General features: G+C 46.2%; 1 protein-coding gene and 1 long non-coding RNA gene across 2 annotated transcripts in view; one reads left to right on the forward strand and one right to left on the reverse strand.

The window, feature by feature from the left end:
- The window catches only part of LOC147004374 (uncharacterized), a 158,992-nt gene that overhangs the window by 50,896 nt on the left and 85,188 nt on the right, over positions 1-22,908 (reverse strand). The window lies entirely within an intron of this gene.
- Positions 15,041-21,388, forward strand: LOC147004376 (spermatogenesis-associated protein 31F1B-like). The gene is made up of 4 exons (XM_085839395.1): positions 15,041-15,237; positions 15,827-15,872; positions 16,996-17,056; positions 17,704-21,388. The coding sequence occupies exons 1-4, from the start codon at positions 15,094-15,096 to the stop codon at positions 21,218-21,220; spliced, it is 3,768 nt and encodes a 1,255-aa protein (XP_085695521.1). The 5' UTR covers positions 15,041-15,093; the 3' UTR covers positions 21,221-21,388.

The raw sequence follows: 22,908 nt of genomic DNA on the forward strand, positions 1-22,908 counted from the left end.
CAGGGCTATACAGAGAAACCCTGCCTCAAAACAAACAAACAAACAAAAACAAAAAACAAAAAACAAAATAAAGAGAAAAAAAGAAGAAGAAGGTAAAAGGAGAATAGATTTGGTTCATTTGATTTCAACACTCAGGAGACAGAGGCAGGTGGGTCTTTGAGATGTCAAGGACAGCTTAGCCAGTATGAGGCTAAGCAGATATACATGTGAGATGTTGTCTCAAAAGGAAAAAAAAAAGAGGAGGAGGAGGAGGGGGAGGAAGAAGGGGACTGGAAATTAAAAAGTAGAAATGAGAGAGAAACCATGAGATGAGGACAAGAGAGAGAACTCGAGAAAGAAATAGGTGCAAAGGAAGAGACCAATCATAACTGACAAAAACCAGCTCTGAAACAAAACAATCGAGAATTGAACATAGCTGCCATTACCCCACAACATAAACACCCATGTTTTCCTGCCATTTAGGATTTAGCCTATGTATTGAGAGCAAAGTCACAGTCCCTCCAAGACAACCTTGAAACGCACTGACTTGGCATTGTTCAGACAGAGAACACGGCTTCTTTTCCAGCCTCAGACAATGTCATCTTTGGCTGAGTTCTTGCCTAGATATATCTCCGGCTGAAATGCGGTTTCCCAATTTCCCTCTTACCTTTCAGACTGTGACTCAAGCTTGTGAGTCTTTTTTAAAGGCTATCAGTGGTTCCTAAAATTGAGGAACCTATTAACAAGGTCCCTTGGGCTAGTTTTCAGACAGTCCTTGACCTGTCTGAGAGATGTTCATTAGTTCCTTTGTCCTGCTTACAGATTCAGTTTCCTGGGGATAGGAGTTCATATCATAGTCATATGGTAACTAGAAATCTTCATACATGATGTCTGGAAGTGACCTGGGTCTTTAGAGAAGTTCGTGTTGGGCTGTGTTGCTTCCTGATGCAACTTTCTGCACATATCCTTTTTGCTCCATGGGGGACACTAGCTACAAAGCCTCTTTCTCTCTCTCTCTCTCTCTCTCTCTCTCTCTCTCTCTCTCTCTCTCTCTCTCTCTCTCTCCCCCCCCTCCTCCTCCTCCTCCTCCTCTTCCTCTTCTCTCTGTCCTCTTCAGCTCTCTTTATTCTATATCTTAGGCCTGCAGGACTTTACACACACTCTTTAGTGAGACAGCTTTCTTTTGTCAGAGTAGTTAGAAATAATAGATGGTAAACATTTCACAGGACAACTGCGAAACCGTGTCTCATCTCAGGGGAACACAGAAGTCATGAGGACAGCTGAGAACCCACACAGGACATGGCTCCTTCTAGACACTTAAACCTCAGCCTTGTAGCAAGCCCCCAAACCATTTAAGGAGATGACCAGCAATTTCTCTTCTCTGTTTATATATGGAAGTGCTCGTTTGACTTGCAAAAAAGAAGACAAAAATGTCATTTTATGATTATGATGTTATAACAGAAATGTAGGAGTGTGAAATTTATAATGTTATAGACAAATTTAGTATGAAATGCAAATATCACAGTAGAGCAGGCTGGGTGTCTCAATCTCAGCCTAAGCCGGGACAGGATCCCTGCCTTCCTAGTTCAGCTCACTAAAGAGCCCAGTGCTCAGGAGGAAAGTGGTAAGAGGGTGATAATTCCAGGGGACCTGGGGTGATTTGCACCTCATAAATCTTTCTTAACTCCTCTCGGGAGTTAATATTTACAGTAGTGACTTGTCCCTGTACTATGTCACTTGGTAGTTAACAGTTGCTACTTGGGATAATACAGACTTCTACTTATAGTGACTGAGACAGCTTGAAAACACATGACAACCTCCATACCCGATCCTTCAAAGGACCCCAGCACCACGAGAAAAACATACATTGCTTTTCTCATTTCTTTACTTCATTGGTTTTCTACAATTATTGACTACAATTGGTCCTGCACTAGATATTGGTGACCAAACAGTAGTAGATAAAGAGACTTCAGAATTCTTAGAGCTTACATCTTGTAGTAGAGACAGAAATTAATAGTTAATTATACACACACACACACACACACACATTTCGTTATTCAAGACAGGGTTTCTCTGTGTAGCCCTGGCTGTCCTGGAACTCACTCTGTAGTGGTCTAGACTCCAACTCAGAGGTCCACCTGCCTCTCCCTCTGCCTCCTGAGTGCTGGGATTAAAGGCGTGCATCACCATCACCCAGGCTTGTTTTAATATTTTGATAGTAAATTGAGCTACATTTTTCTTGGCATCTCTTCCACAATCATTTCCCCCTACCAAACCATCTCCATCCGTTCCCCCAGTATAGTCCCAGAGAAGGAGAATGATAAACATCTGTTAAAGAGACAGATGACAAAAGGGAAATACTCCCCACACAGGAAGGACTTTTCATTAAAGGCAGAAGTATACAGAGCTGGGGAAATGCCTTAATTGGTAAGTTCTTTCCACACATGCATGAGGACCTGAATTCATATTCTTAGTACCCACATAGAGGCCCACATCTGTAATCCCAGGGGTAGTGTGTAGACAGGCAGGTCCCTGGAGTCCATCATCAGCCAGCCTAGCAGAACTGGTGAGCTCATACTGCGATGAGAGAAGCTGTCTTGAAAAACAGAGCAACTGAGGAAGATACCTGATGTGAACCTCTGGTGTAAACAAACATGTACACACACACACACACACACACAGAGTTTGAAAGGTTGTAATAGAAGTCTTTGGATAAAGAGAATGATGACCTTAGACCCTTTCCTAGTGTTCTTTCTGATGCTGTAATAAAATACAAAACCCACGCAGGAGAGAAGGGTTCATCTGAAACGTCTAGGAAACAGTCCGTCTCACCGAGGGAGGCTAGGGCACAGGTTCAAGGCAGGAACCTGGAGGCAGAGGCCACGGAGAAACACTATTGCCTGGATCACTCTGTGGCTTGAACCTCAGCTTCTCTTTGTGTGTGTGTGTGTGTGTGTGTGTGTGTGTGTGTGTGTGTGTGTTTAACTGAGGAATACCTGCCCAGTGGGTGCTGGGCCCTCCCACATCAATCCTTAATCAAGAAATGCCCTAGAGACATGAGTACAGAGCGATCTGATGAAAGTTGTTACTTAGATAAGGCTCCCTTTCCTCAAGTGACTCTAGTTTATACCAAGTTGACAAAAGCCAGCATATCTGCAAAGCACTGGGTATACAGGCACACATGACCCCAGAAGGCTGCCTTGGTTTTATATATGTGGACTGGGGATACAAAACTCAGCTTGCAGCCGGGCGTGGTGGCGCACGTCTTTAATCCCAGCACTCTGGAAAACAAAAAACCAAAAAAAAAAAAAAAACCCAAAACCAAAAAAAACCAACTCAACTTGCACAGTAAACACATTACCCACTAAATCATCACCTAGACCCTCATTTTAAAGATTTATTTATGATTATGTGTATGGTGATTTGCCTGTATGTGTGGTGTGTGTGTGTATATATACATATATATATATATATATATATATATATATATATATATATATATATATATATCATGTGCATGCCTGGTGCCCTTGGAGGCCAGAAGAGGGTATCAGGTCCCCTGAAACTGGAGTTACAGACCATTGTGAGCTATGGTGCTGGGAACTAAACCTGAGTCCTCTGGAAGAGCTCTTACCTGCTGAAGCTAGCTCTCCAGCCCCAGGCCCTCATTTTCAATCTGATTTACAATCTGTCCCATATTCTTCCAGTGCTGTTTTTACTGTTAAACGTAAGTCTCATGGCTTGATTTTTCTTGTTGTCCCTCTTTAGTGCCTTCTTTTGCATTTAGTGAATAATCCTAGTAGAATTTTAATTTTTTTCATGTTGTTCATTATATTTATAGTATTTATAGTATTTTCTTATATCTCTGATTAGATCTACTCTAACTTAATTCTGGTAATATATAGAAAAATGACTCCTATATGTGTGTATTTCTTTCCCCTTTGCGATGGCTTCCCACAATACTCCTCTTTCCCCTTCGTTCACTTCCTCCCCTTGGCCCCTCCCCTCTCTTCTGCTTCTCCCCCTCCTCTTCCCTTCCTCTTGGAACTGAATCCAAGGCCTTGTGCATGTTAAACAGGTGCTCTGGCACTGAGAGACACCCCATCTATCCCTGAATCACAGTCCATAGTTTCAGCAGGATTCAGATTTAAGCTACCTAACAAGGCTACATGAGCTCCCCAAGGTACCCCTGAGTGGCTTTCCAGTTGCCCATTTGAAATGTTATAAACATTTTCATTTTCTCCTGGGCCCTGCAAATACTACAGACAGCCCTGTTTATAACAAGCCGTTGGTGAGTGAGTCTGATGAAAAGCCAAGCTTGAGATACACCAGAGCAACTGACCCAAAAGATTCCAGCCAGTGAGAGGTGGCGCAGCCAGCGAGCGAGTCTAGGATGTGCGGGTGCCACCCTCTAGCGCTTCCTGCCTTGTGTCTCATGATTGCCTGAAGGGCGATCTAATTGGCCTGAAGCTCAGGCAGTCCCACTGTCTGACACCACGCAGAGGTTTCCTGTTGAACTTACAGAAATTTTGGGCTTTGGTTATTAACAAAGACAGTCACGTATATTTAAAAAAAAAAAAATCCCTGTTCTCAGAACTTTAAAGCATTCTAGGTGTTTATTAGTATTTTATGAGCAGAAGACATAGGAAGGTTCCTGTAAATGCTCAGCAGGAACTGCCTGTCTCTTCTGCCTGCTTTCTTTACAAGGCTTGTGACCCTGGGCCGCCACCGGGCGTGACAATGGAAGCAGGGTCCGCCTTAAACTTTTTTCCTAGAAACAAATGAGTAAGGGTCTCTTACTGCGCCCCCACCGCCAGAGTCAACAGGGGCGTGTCATAGGCTTCATCTTCCCTGTTTCCTGTTCAGACAGAAGGCAGAACAGATGTGATCACACACACACACACTACTAAAATGGCCTCGCTGTGTCCACTGTATGAACGGCACCTTTCTTCAGGAGCTCTGTGTCCTCTGCGCCCTCCACACTGACATCTTCTGCCTGCAAGTGAAAAACCAGCACAGAAGCCCACACTACAGGGTAGTCTGCACATGGTTCCAACTCCTTAGCCAGGAGACAGAAGAGCAGCAGCCGCAGGGAGGTTGTTAAGGGCCCTGCCAGCTCCTCCCTGGCAGCCACCTGCCTTTTCTGGAGGCCTGTGTAGTAACTTCATGTGGCCTCGGCTATCAGGATTTGTGATTTCTTATGCGTTTGAGAACCTTTTTATTGGCTTAGAAGCTGTCCTGGTTTGGGTTACTATTGCTGTGAACAAAGCAAATTTGGGAAGAAAAGGTTCATTTGGCTTGTGCTTCCCCACCATAGTTCATCATTGAAGGAAGGCAGAACGGGAATTCAAACAGGGCAGGAACTCAGCGACAGGAGCTGGTACAGAGGTCATGGAGGGGTGCTCCTTACTGGTTTGCGCCTCAAGGCTTGCTCAGCCTGCTTGCTTGCTCTCTCTCTCTCTCTTTCTTTCTTTTTTTCTTTTATTGTGGTTTCCCCATAGCTTAATTTTTATTTTTTATTTTTTAAGACATATTTAATTTATTTTTATGTATGTGAGTACACTGTAGCTGTACAGATGGTTGTGAGCCTTCATGTGCTTGTTGGGAATAGAATTTTTTAGGACCTCTGCTCGCTCCGGTCAACTCTGCTCACTCAGTCCCTGCTCACTCTGGCCCAAACATTTATTTATTTAGTATACATAAGTACACTGTAGCTGTCTTTAGACACGCCAGAAGAGGGTGTCAGATCTCATCACAGATGGTTGTGAGCCACCATGTGATTGCTGGGATTTGAACTCAGGACCTTCAGAAGAACAGTCAGTGCTCTTACCTGCTGAGCCATCTCACCAGCCGTGTTTAATTTTTATTAATTAATTAATTTATTCACTCTACATCCCAATATCAGGACCCCCTCCCCAGTCACAGATTCTTCCCTTACTCCCTCCTCTCCTCCCCTTCTCTTCTAAGAAGGGGAGCCCCTCCCTGGGTATCACTCACACACACCAACTAACTGCATTCTCTCCCACTGAGGACAGACAAGGCAGCCCAGTTAGGGGAACAAAGTCCATAGGCAGGCAACAGAGTCAGGGACAGCCCCCACTCCAGTTGTTAGGGGACCCACATGAAGACCAAGCTGCACATCTGCTACACATGTGCAGGGGGCCTAGGTCCAGCCCATGCTCTCTCTTTGGTTGGTGGCTCAGTCTCTGGAGCCCCCAAGGGTCCAGGTTAGTTGATTCTGTGGTCTTCCTGTGGAGTCCCTGTCTTCTTCAGGTCCTACCCTCATCCTGTTTTCTTGTAGATATGAGAACCACCAGCCTGGGGTGACCCCACCCACAGTGGGTGGGGCCTTTCTCCATCAATTACTAATTAAGAAAATGCCCCACAGGCTTGCCTACAAGCCTGATGTAATGGAGGCATTTTCTCAATTGAGGCTCCCTCCTCTCTAATGACTCTAGCTTGTGTCAAGTTAACATAAAACCAGTCAGGACAGAGGCCAATTTCCAAGAAATGCATGCTGGGGTTCTTAGCCCACCATCTGTCTTGTTTCCAGTCCGTGCTGAATAGTCTTATGTAAACTTGGCACAGAGTCAATGAAGAGAGGCAGCCTTCCTGGCTTGACCCCTGCACAAGAGCATCTCACTAACCCTACACTGCTCATGTGCTTCTGGGCAAACTTGGAAGCTAGTCCAGTGACTTCACAAAGTCAGCGGATGAGCCTGGACCCTGAGTTGTCCACAAGAGTCTTGAGAACAAAATAAATAGGAACTTGATGGATCAGAAAGCAAGCACAAGGGGGTTAGTCTGAAGCCTGAGATTGATACTGGTCCCCAGGTCTGGCAGAGGTTGAAAATAACCTCTGCCCTGGCTAATTCCAGAGGTACCGGAGATGTAAAGGAGTCCCTGCTTTAAAAAGAAGCCTTGTCAAGGATGTCTGGCCATAAAGACTGGCAGATGAGAGCTGAGATGATAGCTCAGTCCATAAAGCAGTTGCCTTGCCTCATAAAATAGGAGGACCTGAGTTTGAGGCCCAGACACATTTTAAAAAGCAGGACATGGTGGTAAATACTTGTAATCTCAGCACCAGAGAGACAAAGGTAGACAGACATTTGGACTTCCTAGCCAGCCAGCCTAGCTGGTGAGCTCAAGGCCAGTGAGAGAATCTATCTCAAAAAACAAGGTGGATAGTATCATTAGATTGACAGTCAAAGTTGTCCTCCAGCCCCTTATGCACACACACACACACACACACACACACAAACTTCAGAGAGGTCCTGAAAGACTGAAAGAGATCTCTGCCAGAGATTTAAAGTTTGAGAGATTATAAACATTTCCATCCTATAATATATCTGTAATATATGTCAAATTATGGTTTCCTGGATTTATTATACCAGAGCAATAGGGTGCAGAAGTGAAAGGATTAAAAAAAATTTTGACCCTTTCTGGTGGCATGAATAAAAATGGCCCCCATAGACCCAAGGGTAGTGGGGGTGGGGCCACTATTCGGAGGTGTGGCTTTGTTGGAAGAGGTGTGGCTTTGTTGGAGGAGGTGTGGCTTTGTTGGAGGAAGGAAGTATGTGAGTAGGGGATGGGCTTTGAGGTCTCAGAAGCTCAACCACTTCTCTTCCTGATGCCTGTGGATCAAAATGTAGAACTCTCATCTACCTCTCTGCTTGCAAGCCACCATGATGGCAATGGGCTAAACCTCTGGGACTGTGAGCCAGCCCCAATTAAATGCTGTCCTTTATAAGAGTTGCAGTGGTCATGGTGTCTGTTCACAGCAAGAGAAACCCTAAGTCGCCTGCCGAGAGGCCCCCCTGTCAGCCGTCCCTAGGACCCCAGCGGAGCATACCCCTAAAATGCTCGTGTTCTACCTGTTTAACCTCTTAAACTTGTGGCCCAGAACGTTGAGCTAAGCATGACCAAAACCAGTCAACTGTCCTTTCATGAACTGTCCTGGTTGGGTTTTGTTTTGTTTTGATCAACTTGACACAAGCTAAAGTCATTTGAGAAAAGGAAATTACAACTAAGAAAATGACTCCATAGGTTGGTCTATAGGCAATCTTGTGTGGCATTTCCTTAATTAGTAATTGATGTGGGAGGGACCAGCCCATTGTAGATGGTGCCACTCCTGGGCAGGTGGTCCTGGGTGGTATAAGAAAGCAGGTTGAGCAAGTCATGGAGAGCAAGGCAGTTATCAGCACCTCTTCATGGCCTCTGATCAGTTCCTGCTGTATCAGGTCACTGTCCAGTTGGAGTTCTTGGCCTGACATCCCTCAGGGATGGACTACTAACCGGAAGGGTAAGCTGAATGAAGCCTTTTCCTCCCTAAGTTGCTTTGGTGAGGTCTTTACCACAGCAGTAGAAACCTTAACAAAGACAATGACGCTAAACTGTAACTAGTCAGGAGTGTGTCCTTAGCTGAGCATCCATAGACTATGCTCATTCCTAATGTGCTTTCTTATGTCACTGTGGGTAGCCCCCAAATAAAACCCTCAGGCTACCTTTGTTTGTGGAGGTCATTCCTTTGGAAACTACTCTCCCTGATGGCTAAACATCCAAATGTGTAAATCTGTGTGTGTGTGTGGTGTGTGTGTGTGTGTGTGTGTGGAGTGTCACTCTTTTTCAAACCACCACACCACTCTTTAAAAGGAAACCCTGATGTTTAAAATGCACCAATGTATCAATCTCATTTTAGGATTAGTGCTTTGTAATTCTTAAAGGAATTTTGTTTACCATCGAGAATTTCCTAATTGAAAGGGTTGGAGATGCAACTCCGTGGGAGAATGTTTGCCTGGTATGCGGGATCCCTGGGCTAGATCTGCGGCACAGCTTTTCTTAAGTCATAATGAAGACATTCTCTGTTATATTCCAGAAGCTTTATCATTTGTTGTGACCTTCCTATAATCATAGAATAGTCCATTTTCTGTTGCCATAACAATGCCACAGATGACATAATTGATGAGGAAAACTTATAAAGAAATCATCTATTTCTACAAGGTTCTGGAGCCTAGAGGCAGCATCTGCCTGGCGTCTGTGATGGCCATGGTAACACAGAGCAAGCTGAGCACAAGGAGCATGGCTATAACAAAACATGCAAGCAACAACTTATTAATCCACTGACATGTTTTTTTTTTTTTTTTTTTTTTTTTTTTTTTTGGTTTTTCGAGACAGGGTTTCTCTGTATAGCCCTGGCTGTCCTGGAACTCACTCTGTAGACCAGGCTGGCCTCGAACTCAGAAATCCGCCTGCCTCTGCCTCCCGAGTGCTGGGATTAAAGGCGTGCGCCACCACGCCCGGCTTCCACTGACATGTTAATTCATGAGTGGGTTAATAAATTGACTCGGACCGAGCCTTCATAACTCAACCACCCTTTTTATTTTTATACGGTCTTGAGACTGTAATATAATATAATGCAATATATTTAATATACAACTACTTTTCTCCCTTCCTCCCTCCAAACCCTCCCATAGACCTTCCTTGTTCTTCTTCAGATTCGTGGCCTCCTTTTTCGGCTCCTGCAGGCACATACATGTGTGTACATATACATTCCTAAATAGAACCTGCTCACCAATGGCCACGCCAAAGTGGATAGAAAAGTCCACAAGGCACCAACCCTACCCAGAGGCAGCTGAGGGAAGCTGGGAGAGGAGGGCCTCCCCAGGGAAGTTCACAGCAAATGGCTGTCCAGTCCCAAATGGTCACCCTTTAATATCCATGTGCTACTCTTGTCTCCCTGCCCGGCCCCTTCCTTCTTTTCCCTCTTTATTTTGTGGTCCTGACTCATAGTAAGACCCATCTCATGATAGAAACTGTATCTCACCATGTATTCTGCCAAAATGAGTCAAAGCACACATAACCAGTTCTGGTTCAGCGTGGGATATTTCTTTCTGTTCTCTTTTCTCAAGATCTTGTAGTACTCAATTAGTTTCACATGTTGCCCCGCCCCTTCTCCCCATAACCTTATTCTAATTTGCATTTTTACCTAGCATCTTAGACAGGGTCTCTGTTGCTATGGTAAAGCCACACAACCAAGAGAAACCTGGGGAAAGAAAGGACTTATTTCATCCTGTAGCTTGTAGTCCATCGTCCCGGAAAGTTGGGTCAAGAACTCAAGGGACCTGGAAGCGGGAGCTAATGCAGAGGCCATGGAGGGCTGCTGTTTACTAGCATGGAGGCATTTTCCCAATTGAGGGTTCTTCCCAGATGACTCTAGCTGTGTTAAGTTGACAGTAAATTAGCCAGGACACTTAGCTACATCTTACTATAAATATCATTTTCTTCCAAAAGGCTATGAAATTCTTGTTTTTCTCCCAAGAGACCTGCAGCTACTTTGCTCTCTCCAGTGAACTCGTTACCTATGCAGTGAAGGTGACAGATGAGAGGAAGCAGAGTCATCCTCTCTGCTGCTCTTAGTGTGGCTAACAATCTTGGCACATAAAGTTTTCCATGCCAAAAACAGAATAAAACAAAACAAAACAAACAAGCAAACAAACAAAAAACAGGTATGGGGGAGCAGGAAGGGAATGTAGGAACAGACTCAGAGCTTCCTCAGTTCAAGAACCTGATATCAGCCCGCATCTGAAACATCAGATGACTCCTGGGTCAAGGGGATGGTCTACCAGATAGCCACTCTCTGCTCTATTTCTGTGTGTTCAGTACACCCTGATGCTCTATTAGCACCGACATCAGCAGTCTTGGCAGTGTCTGCCTAAGGCTGATGAGTAGGAGGTAACTCTATCTCTTCTCTCTGGTCCTAATGTATTCCTTTCAAGTTGTAACTAACCCCTAAATTCCTGTTAAACACCTGGCTGGCAGAGTAAGTGATTAATGAGTCTGTCATGGATCTGGATAAAAACAAACCTTCCAAAGTCATAGCAGATATCCCTCCTCCACCTCCTGTGAATGTCCTGCTGCCAAAGATGACCTAATCTTGGCAGGATCAGTGTGTGTGTGTCTGTGTGTGTGTGTGTGAGTGTGTGTGTGTGTGTGTGTGAGAGAGAGAGAGAGAGAGAGAGAGAGAGAACTTTCAAAAGTGGATTCTCCTCTTCTTTCATCCACCACATGGATCCTGACAACCAGGTTTGTCAGTTTGTCGGTTTATCAAGCTTGGTGGCAACTGCCTTAATCTCTGAGCTGTCACACCAGCCCCAAATGTGCTCTTTCTTTTTGAAATGTGCATGGGTGTTCTCCCTGCATGCATGTTTGCGCACTGCCTTCTGCCCAGGAAGGAAAGAAAAGGCCCTTGGATAACTAAGAACTGGAGTCACAGATGTTTGTGAGCCACCATGAGGGTGCTAGGAACAAACCTGCCTCCTCCAGGAGAGCAGCCGGTGCTCCTAACCTCTAGCTCCTCGGGGTCTGCTCCCCAGAGAAGCAGGTCTCGGCCCCCTTCCCCTCTACTCCTCTGACAGCTGATTTTCAAAGTCCCAGTGTATGACAGTGCATTATTTCTGTAATGCAAACTCTTTCTCTCCAACACAGGGAAGCATGTGTGAGCTTAGGTTACCTTTCATTTTCATCATGTAAAGCATTTGAAGATTTGGGTTATTAAATTAGAATGCTATCTAATAGTATCACAAAAAAATCATGAAGCCTCTTGATTTTTAATTGATTTCTCATTAATTTATAAAAATCATTGGCTATTTCTTCTAATTTTTCTTTGTTTCTCTCTGTCTCTCTGTCTCTGTGTGTGTGTGTCTGTCGTCTGTCTGTCTGTCTGTTTCTAGGATGTCTGTTGCATTTATAATAGACTTTTTGATACATGTCACAACACTTGGATGCTTGGTTTTGGTTTTGGTTTTGTTGTTTTGTTTTGTTTTTCACTTGTATTTCACCCTGGATATGTCTACTGAATTATCATTAGGCTACTGATTTTTTTCCTCCGGTGTCGACTATCTTGACAAGCAATCACTGTTAGCATATTTTCTATTTTCAGAATGTCTACTTGATCCTATCTCTGTGTTGAAATTACCCATTCAATCAGAAATATTACAGCATAGTAATATTTTGTTGAAAGATACATGGTGTTTGAACAAGAAATGTCCCCCATAGGCTCCTGTGATGGTTTGTATATCCTTGGACCAGGGAGTGGCACCATCTGAAGGTGTGGCCTTGTTGGAATAGGTGTGACCTAGTTGGAATGGGTGTGTCACTGTGGGTGTGGGTATAAGATCCTCACCCTAGTTGCCTGGAAGTCAGTCTTCCACTAGCAGCCTTTGGATGAAGACATAGAACTCTCAGCTCCTCCTGCGCCATGCCTGGATACTGCCATGCTCCCACCTTGATGATAATGGACTGAACCTCTGAACCTGTAAGCCAGCCCCAATTAAATGTTGTTTTTTTTATAAGACTTGCCTTGGTCATAGTGTCTGTTCACAGCAGTAAAACCCTAACTAATACAGAAGTTGGTACCAGGAGTGGGGTATTGCTGTGATAGGCCTGACCATGCTTTTATTTGAAAGAATGTGGATTTTGGGACTTTGGATTTGGAAAGCAGTGGAATGCTTTAAATGGGACTTAATGGGTCATCCTAGTAGGAATATGGAAGACTTTGTTGCTGGGAGTAATTTGAACTGTGTTGACCTGGCCCAAGAGATTTCAAAGGAGAAGAATTTCAGAATGTGGCATAAAGACTCGTTTTGTGGTATTTTGGTGAAGAATGTGGCTACTTTTTGCCCTTGTCTGAAAAGTTTGCCTGAGGCTAAGGTGAAGAGACTTGGATTAATTGCATTGACAAAAGAATTTTCAAGAAAGCCCAGCAGAGACTTTGTTCTCTGGTCAAGTCTTATGAAGAAAAGTTTGAACAAGCATAGCAAGCTTAGGAAGGAAAAATACAAAATATATGGTTTGAGTATTAAAGGAGTACCAGGAAGTGAAATGGAGCAAAATCTTGTGTTCTAGGAGATAAAGATTAAGGGAGTGGGATCTTGGGGCAAGATCCTACCCAGCTAAATTAGATCCAGGCATGGTGGTATACACCTTTAATCCCATGAGACAAGCATGCTGATCTCTACATTCAAGGTCAATCTACAGAGCAAGAACCAGGATAGCCAAGCTTAGGCAGTGAAGGATTTAGAAAACATAAAGCTAGTGATAATGTAATAATACAAGGGGATCATGTTCTAGTTCCTGTAAGCAGCAGAACTCGGCAGCTTCAGCCATGTGCCTCTGGCTCTAGAGTTAAGAATGGAAGGAACTACTGGGAAAATTGATGCTGGTTAGCTGGAGCTAAGGAATTAGCAGTGATTAAGAAGAGACCAGCATCGTTGAGGTGAAATCTTCTGGAAATTGTTTTCTGGGAGCACAAAGAAGCTGTGTTCCAGAGATACCCAAGGTTGTACCTCATGCTGCGGCTGGATTTGGTAATGTGTAAGAGTCACTCAGGTGGTACTGCTTGTGAAGGAATGAAGGGATCATGGAGAGATGCTGAGGCTTAGCACTGTGAGAGGCCAGGGAAGCCCATTGGAGAAGGTGAAGCCTCAGCTGTAGTTGATGGCCCAGAATTGAAGGGGTCATGCAAAGGATTTGAGGCTTGGCACCCTGAAGAGAGCCTATGAGAGGCTATTGGTGAAGCCTAGTTGGAGTGGAACACCCCAGTGTATTGGAGATGTCAGTACCATGGGATGATCACCAAGAACAGCAGCCGTAATGGAGTGGATCAACCTGAGCATAGAGTGCTACAGAGGACAGAGATGGAGAAGTAATGCCAGCCCTTAGGAGGAGTCCAAAAGATCAAGTGGAATCCCAGACACTGAAAGAAGAAGCTGTAACATTGAAATTGCCTTGGAGACTCAAAGATGTTAAAGATGCCAGAGCCATGGGACACATGCTGAGGAAAGCTGCTAACAGGAAGTGGAACCAGCCCAGGAGGAAGCAGTTTGTTGCAGTCAAAAAAGATGAAAAAGGAGTGGAGATCTGAAGACCACTTTGACATCAGCCATGGAGATGCAGAGTTTGGAGTTTGCCCAGCTGGTTTCCTGCCTTGCTTTGGGGATTACAGTTAATTAAGTTGAATGAATCTCAGAAGAGACCTTGAACTTTGGACTTTTAACATTGTTGCAACTGCTATAGACTATGAGGACTTTGAAAGTTGCACTAAATGCATTTTGCATTATGCTATGTTTAAGTATGGCCCCCATAGACTCATGTTTTTGAACAAGTCTATGGGGACCAGGGAGTGGAATGTGATGGTTTGTATATCCTTGGACCAGGGAGTGGCACCATCTGAAGGTGTGGCCTTGTTGGAATAGGTGTGACCTAGTTGGAATGGGTGTGTCACTGTGGGTGTGGGTATAAGATCCTCACCCTAGTTGCCTGGAAGTCAGTCTTCCACTAGCAGCCTTTGGATGAAGACATAGAACTCTCAGCTCCTCCTGCGCCATGCCTGGATACTGCCATGCTCCCACCTTGATGATAATGGACTGAACCTCTGAACCTGTAAGCCAGCCCCAATTAAATGTTGTTTTTTTCATAAGACTTGCCTTGGTCATAGTGTCTGTTCACAGCAGTAAAACCCTAACTAATACAGCTCCCGTACTTGAAGACTTGGTACCCAGTTAACAGTCCTGCCTGTGGGTGGAAAGCATCTGTAAGCATCACACTCCTCCACGACAAAGCACTCCATTTTCAAGCCACCCCCATGCTGTGCCCTCTCTAAGCTCCTGTGTGTCCCCAGGTCGGGTGTAGAGTTAGTGTGGGTTACTCTCTCTCCCAGTCACTCTCTCACACAAGGTGCCATGTATGCCAAATAACTCAAGATTCTGAAGATAAGTGACTGGACAGTTCTGGAAGAGGAAGCTGAACAAAGAGGTTGGGATGGGATGGGAGACAGAGGAAGTAAAGTTGGGGGCTGGGAATGTGTGTGTATAGATAGCTAGATGATAGATTGATGGATAGATAGAGATAGATAGAAAGATTTACTTTTGCAGATGACCAATGAAACACCACTGGAGCAACCTCTGTGGAACAGAGGGCTTTGTGATGCAGTCTGGTGCTCTAATTCCATCCTCTGTGAGGCAGCCAATGCCCAGGGCAGCGAGTCATTAGGCACATAGGTCCTTGGACGACTAATACAGAAATGACTGGTCTCCTCATGCTAATGAGGTTTAGGCCATGTTAATCCCTGCATGTTCTTTCTGGGACATAGGTTATCTTTTATGTACCTGCACCTCCATCTTCATCATTTCCCTAATTGCCTGGCAAGTAAGACGGAGTTACCAGGGATTGAGCTTGGAACCTAAAGAGAGCTGCTACCGGGTAGGAAAACACTGACTGATTGAAATGCTTTAAGCCTACATAAGTAACCTTTAAATGCTATTTCAGATTGCCCCCATTTTGTGCCAAAGGACTTAGAAAAGTAAGTGGTTACAAAGGACCTATAAATAATTCCTTACCACCACCACCTCAGTGCTGCCTGCAATGTACTCCGATTGAAAGGCCACACCAGTCTCCCTGTTGGTCTTGAGTTGAGAATTAGGTAATAGAAAAACTACTGCCCTGGATCTCAGAAGACCTCCCAACCTGCTGGGGCGAGGGGCTCCACTTGCAGGACTTTGTGAGCTGATGTCCTCGGGCCGTCAGAAGTGTCTTTGAGTCTGTTGGGCCTCCTCTCCCTCCCCCGTGCCATCCTTCCTACAGAAGTTTGAGAGTAGAGACATGAAGAAGGACGGTGGAGAGCCTCAAGTGAATCGAAGATAGGCAGAGAGGGGGAAATGCTCAGGTGGGAAGAAAGGCAGAGACATGAGAGCTTAGGAAACATAGGAAAATGTCTATGATCTGTCTCTCATTTTGGACATGAAGAAGAAAATGAGCCCTGGCTTTACACTGTAATATTTTTCTCTTTAAGCATCATCGAAAGGTCAGGCAAAGGGCTAGAGATGCAGCGTCAAGAGGTAAAGTTCCTATGTCCCCTGACTCCTGCCCCTGGGAGAGTTCCCACCTCCTCTGTCCCTCAGAGCCCCTGTTGCCGAGAGCCAGGTGTTCTAACTCATGAAGTTCTGAGTTCTACAGCCTGGGATTTACACAGAAGACTGCGGTGGGTGGGAACTGGGAGTGTTCCGAAAAGCTCTACCTAATTTCCCTGATACTAAGCAGTTAAGAACGTGATGAAGACTGCTGTGCAGCAAGGGATGCACACTTAGCAGTCACTACTTCCTCACTGGGATGATGTGCCTAGCAGAGCAATGGAAGTTTGGCCTACAGCTTCAGAGCTTATCCATCCATCACAGTGGGAAAGGCATAGCGACTGAGTGGCTTGTCTCATAACAGCAAGCGCTTGCAACGTGGCTTGTTCACATCAGGGCACATCTGGAAGCAGAGCTGCAGGCAGAACAGAAGGTGGACTCTAATCCTTCAAGGTCCACTCCTATAGGGTCCTCTGCTTGCAAAGCTCTCTCTGGGCTCTCGCTAACTGACTATAACTGGCTATGCTCAGTACAGACAGCATTCCTTGTCCAACTTTCCGTATCTCTGGCATCCATCTCTGCCATCCTAGGACCTCCATGATAACATGGCCTCTCTCACAGCTTCACTCACAGGCATCTGGTCGCCATGCCTTTCTCCCCACGATGGATGGAATTATGTGCAAAACAAGCGTCTTCTCCCTTAAACTACTTGACATAATGCTAGGTATTTTGTCACAGGAGAGAGAAAATTGGATGAAGAACTAGTTTTATGGAGTGAGAGTTAGTGGGGGGTGGTGATACCCAAAAAGGAGACTTCCTCTTCTCAAAAAAAGAAGGGGAAGGTGGGATGGAGGGAGGACTTGTGTGATGGGGTACTGGAAGGAGGGGCTGATAATGGGTTGCAAAGTGTAACTTACTCAGTCATCCACAAAGTAGGTATAACACTGTTAATTCTCACTTGCCTGTGATGCCCAAATGAAACTGGGCAAGGAGAGCAAATTGTAAATGGTTATGCTCTACACAGACATGCCATAGAGCACCGAGTCTGTATTCCTGTAGGATCCCCCTAATATGCTCATTTGCCACATAACTCTTTGTCCCGATTCCTCAGCCAGGAGACTTTCCCGAGAAGAAGCCGAGAAGCCATGGGAGCTGCTCTCTATCATGAAAAGGTGACCTCTTGACCTCCTGTGGTCTAAACTCTGATGATTTCTTGGCCTGATTCAGGCCAGGGGTGAGGAAAGGGATAACTGAGGGAAGGACAAACACGGGCAGGCAGGTTCGCCAGCTGAGAGGGCTGCCAGGGCAGAGATGGGTCACATCTCAGCAGGGAAGAGCCACCCCACACCCAATCTGTATGTTAGGGTCTCAGCAGGTCTGAATTTCAGAATGGACTAGCGCATGCTCTGTAAAGGACATTGCTAGGGTTGCACCCAGACATCAACCTGTCAAGAGAGGGAATTCAGCATAAAGAGGTCACCATGTCATTCGGTCTTCCTGCTGTTCCTTTCCAAAGGGAGAGCCCTGGGTTTGACCCTGCTGCTATTACCTCCTGTCTGTCCTCAGGGTGGGGGAGCAGTTGTTGGGATGCCATCTCCCCATCATCTTACCCTCTACTTCATTTTGGGAGAGCACGGATGATTCCCAAGAGTTTCTGGATACAGCAGCACCCCATGCTTTGAGTGAGGACCTCATTTCCTACAGTGTAGGGTTAGAACTTTGGGACTGGAGAAAAGGGCCCAGAAATCTCCAGACACAGTCTTCCAAAGAGGCAGACCAAGTTCGTTCATTAATGGTTGTCTTATTTTTCTCTTCCAAGCCAAAGCTGGGTCCCCAAGCAGGGAAATGTGCGGCAGCTCCTGTGTTTAGATCCCAGCTGCCAAATCTGTGAGGCTGCGACTGAAGAGATTCAGCAGTTAGTGCAGAGTGAGAAAAGCCAGCTCTCCCCTGCTTTGTTGGGACTGCCACAGGGCTCTGCTCACTCTGCGCACCTGGAGATGTCGCCCATGTCTTTTGAACAGAATACGGAGCCTGGAAACCAAACACTAACACAACTAACGGGACACTTAACACAGTTGACCAACACATTCGGGGTCCAAGAATGCTGGACTGATCGTCTCCAGCTAGACCAAAATTTTCATCTCGCCAACATGCCCATGGTCTCAAAGTCTGTGACTTCTTCAAGGCTCAAGGAACCTATGGTTTTAATGATTGAGGAAACAATAGTGCAAAGAAAAGCAAAGCTTGACCAGGAAAGCCAAGACCTTCATCACGTGAAGTCCTCTGTGTCTTTACTATCCCTGGATCCAAACTTGACACAGACTATGTCCTTACATATGGACTCAATGCTGTCTTCCCATCTGCCATTACTTAGTCCTAAAGTCCGTGGGCTTCTTGAACTACATGTAAAAAAATGGATACATTTCCAGAAGTGGGGTCTTCCGAGACGTGTGGAGGAGTCCCTGAGGCAGCTCATGCCAGACCCAACATTATTGCGCCGATCTCGAGAAAAACCATCTTCCTGCACTCTGAGCAGCAATTCTAAGGTCACTGAGGACAGAACTGGGATCGTTTCCCACAAGATCAACAGCTTGTATTCGGCAGGCCAGCCTGTCCAGACCTTCTGGGTTTCCAAATGGCCTGTTATAAACCTGCAACAAGGAAGGCCCTGGCACCAAATTCATACTTGCTTGCCCTCTCATGAAGGTGAACACCTAAGGAATTTCTATCTACTCCCCAAGGCAAAAGCTAATGACTCAGGGGACAATCTTCAGAGTGAATATTATAGCCAGTTATTCTGTGGCCTTCCAACTCTTCACAGTGAGTCCTTGGATGTGACTTCCTTGAGCTCTCAAGGTACCTGCAAGAAAAAGGATATGTCCAAGCCCTCCACAGATGTTCAGCCCTCAGGGGTACTCTCGGACCTTTTCTTACCCAAAACACCATGTAAGTCAGTCTTGCCCTCTTCCCCGACTTCTCTGAATGGCAAGACTCCCTATGAGCATGAAGGAGCACAGATCACTGCCCCATTCCTGACGCTGGCTGAGTGTGAAGCACTGGAACGCCACCTCCTAGAGAAACAACTCAGCAAGCTACAGTGGGGCCTGCCAGGTCTCCTCCTCCAAAACCAGCGCCGAATGCCATGTGAAGCACCCGGTGAGGCTAAGACAGTAAAAACTTCCTTGGCAAGGAAGCCCTTCTTACATCCCACCAGGGACATCTTCCCAGAGCACAAGCGCAGGCTGCTGGAATTCCACCTGCAGAAGCAGCTGATTCACCTCCGCTGGGGGCTGCCCCAGAGGATCCAGCGCTCCATGAATATGCTGCTCTCCTCGACAGACCCTCAGTCCCTGCCCTGCGGCAGCAGTAGGCTACCCAATGTGAGCATCTCACATCCGGGGAAACCAGAGGCCGATGGGCCTGGTGACGTGTTCTCACTCACAGCGGGCAAAGGGACAATCCCCATGCCACACTTGTTTGCCAAGACAAGGGAAATGTTGAAAAGCCATGTTGATTCCAAATGTGAACAGATCCGGGAAGGCAAGGTCCCGGCCCAAGTCTGGAGCTCTTGGGAATGCAAAATTCCTGGAAGCTTAGCAACAATGGCTCCCTTCCCTTGGATTCCACAAGGCCAATGCAGGAAGTTACAGGCAGAAAGTAAAAGTGACCCTGACTTACTTCACAAAGTTGTTCCCTGGAAACCAAAGACCCTCAGGCAGGAGACACAGACCTTATCTGGTACTCTCCTTGAACACTGTAAGAAGCCCCAATCCCTGCCTAAGGAAACCATTAAGAAACTGGAGACAACTTTACATCAAAAGTATCTGGCCTTCCTGTCAGGCCTGCCTGCCCTTTACTGTGTAGCTCTCTCTAGGCCTGCATCCCCAGCAGTCACTAGCCAACCTAGACTCAGAGAGAAGATGCCCAAGGCTGTCAAAAGCCCATCAAGAGCTCTGACTCAAATTACCCCACTTGAGCCCTGCGCTCAGGATGACAGTGAGGTGTCTGCGGACACTGCAGAAGAGTTCCAGCCTGGAGCAGAGGCGGACGGAAGGACAGAGAAGGTGCCTGCAGAGAGTCAGCCTCCCCCATGCAGACCCTACCCAATAAACACATATATCTTGGCCAAACTGAATTTCCACCTGAAAAAAAAGATCCTAGCAATGCAGTTTGGGATTTCTGAAAAGGAAAAGAGGGAATACAAGGAGCTAAGTACAGCTGACCTAGAGAGTGAATCCATCCAGGGATTTCTCAGGAGTCTACACATGTCAGAGAGCACACTGCTACAGGAACAGACCATTGCATGCCCATCTTCACCAGCCCCAAATGCAAAAGGGATCCACCCTAAAAAACAGCCAATTTCTGCAGTACAGGATGTGTGCCAGGAGCAAAGGCCTCCTCCTTCCAAAGCAGTGCCCCACAGTTCTGCCCAGCAGAGCTCCAAGGCCTCGCAATCCCAAAGGGATAAGACCCAAGTCTGTGTTGACATGGAAGCTGGAAGGAAAAAGTTCAACCTAGAGAAACCCAAAGTCGTGGGGGACCTTGGAGAAGGGGACGCAGGTCTTGGGTTTTCCCTGGTCAGTCAAAAGACACGCCAGGATGGAGAGCAGGAGAAGAGGCTCCTGCACAGACCACTCCAGGGCTCCTCACAACAGGGCCATAACTTTCATCTTGAGGGTGCCTGTCCACACGGCCCCCGGGAGTCCCCTGAGCTCCAGTTCCCAGATCCACCTCCAGAAGTCTTCATGGAGACAGACTCTGAGCAGGACACGGAAGACAGTCAAAGTGAGGAATCCATTGTCCCAGAACCTGCGAGGACTGCTGAAGCCCCCCAGCCTGTGCTTTCCCGGGCTTCCCAGGGCCTTCCTTTCCCACGCTCACCAACTCAGAGAAAGCTTCTCAGGGCCAACCTGGTCAAGGTCACTTCCCACCAGGGCACGCAACGCCAGCCTCTCCCTACACGAGGCCTGATGAAATTCTTTTTTCATGCTATTAACCCCAAGATGAAGAGCAAAGCACACACGGAGCCATCCACGGTCTCTACACCTGGGAAGGTGGCCAAAACCAGTAAAGAAAATGTTGAAAGGGGTCTGTCTCAAGCCAAGAGCCCCACCAAGAAAACTAAGCCAGAGGACTCCAGAGGGCCCAAGGCCCAGCTTTCGTCCTCTGAGAAGTCAGTGATGGCCTCCTTATTAACTGCTCCCCATATTCTAGACAGTAAGCTCCAGCCTCGTTCCCGGCAGCTTGGCTCTGTCTCAATATTAGGCAACTCCCGCCATTGCCCTCGGCACTGTCCTAGGTTGGCTTATGCCACTCACCACAGAAACCTACCCTAGCTCCCAGGGTTTACTTCAGAAATGCTCTTCTGATAATGGAGACCGCCCTGCATGGTGACAGTTTCTAGGCTCCCCAACCTCTGTATCCCTTTAAGAGCATATCATTGTCATGTTCTTTGATGAACAGGTAGGGACTGCACTACCCAAAATGTATTTTCTATCTCCGAATGAGTTGTCTGTCGTCTTTGTCTCTGCTGTATATTATTAAGAGAAGGTATGAAGGAAATAAAAATGCCCTCATCCCGGGAAGGAGACTTGAACTTACTTCAGACAAGTCAGTTTTCCTTAGCCCAACCTAGAATGTGAATTAAAACACTTGACCAGAAAGGAAGTCTCTTGTGTAATATACATTAAAGGTAAAGGTCAGGCTTGAGTTCCTTCACCAAACTCTGCCTGTCTCATATTTTGGGGCCAAAGGTAAAGTGATAAGGGAAAAATTGTGATGCTCTCAATTTAATTATGAAAGTCAAGGCCTGGAATGAAAAAGAAACAAAAGAAATTAGTTAGTGATGGCAGAGAACCATCAAAAAAGATTCTTCACGGTTTGGGACCTTTACCTACATCCCATCACCACCAGGATTACTGAGCCCTATTTATGCATGAACATTCCAAATGGTTAGCACCAATCAATCTAGAAGAAACTAGGTGCCCAGTGTAGTAGTGTGGGCCTTTAATTCTAGCACTTGCAAGGCAACACAGGGTGATGGGTGAGTTTGAGGCCCACCTGGCCTACCTAATGAGTTCAAGGCCAGCCAGGGCTGCACAGTAAGGTCCTGTCTCAACAACAAAGGTTCACAGAGACTATCCTCCTCCTCCTTCCTCAAAACACTGCCTCTGCCCATGATCCTACCTTCTCATCTATACCAACATGAGGCCAAACGTACTCAGCTCTGACGGTGACTATTTCCCAACTGTCACGTGCGCCGGCTGAGGCCGAAAAGTATGACAACGTCCAGGGAATGGATTCCTCCTGGCTGGCATCTAACGGCTCCGTGGATTTTTTTTAACTTCAGAGATTCCTTTGTTTCTTGTTTGGGATGATGGCTGCCAGTGCATCATGATGTCATTAGTGACACAGTCCAGCCATCGCTTCGCTTTAGGACCATCAAAGCCATAGAGTACGGAGCCCTGACACAGGATGAAGTACTCGGATGAGGGTAGGTCTCCGGAAGCATGGCTTTGAGAAAGACCTTGTACTCAACAAATATGTTAACTGTGGGCCGGGTGCTTGTCTCTTATGTCAGAGACTATGCTAAACACAAGACACGGGCTTTGCCATGACAGACCTTCTGAACTCTGGTTATAGTCCTTCTTATATATCCAGATTGCCTAGTCAATCCCATTATTCACCTTCGACTCTGCAGAGATGAACTCCTGAGTCCCCCACCCCAATGCTCACCTGTAACAACTCCAGTCAGTGTTTCTTAAAGTCCAATGGCTGCCCCGTCTCTCCAGTAGTTTGGCCATAGACAGTAGTGCCATCCTTGACTTTTTCACCTGAGAGTTCACATCCAACTCACCAGCCAATCCTGTTGTCTCTACCATCAGGGATGCACGCAGACTTGAGCCTATTTGCATGCCCTCTGCTGCTCATCACTGCAGTAGCACACTCAGAGATGAGCATAACCCAACCCAGAGCACACAAACATAAGCCTGAAAAAGATTCTAATACAATTTCAGTCTGGAGG

This window comes from Mus caroli, unplaced genomic scaffold, assembly GCF_978045245.1.
Source record: "Mus caroli unplaced genomic scaffold, Mus_caroli_1 scaffold_6, whole genome shotgun sequence".
Lineage (NCBI taxonomy): Eukaryota > Metazoa > Chordata > Mammalia > Rodentia > Muridae > Mus > Mus caroli.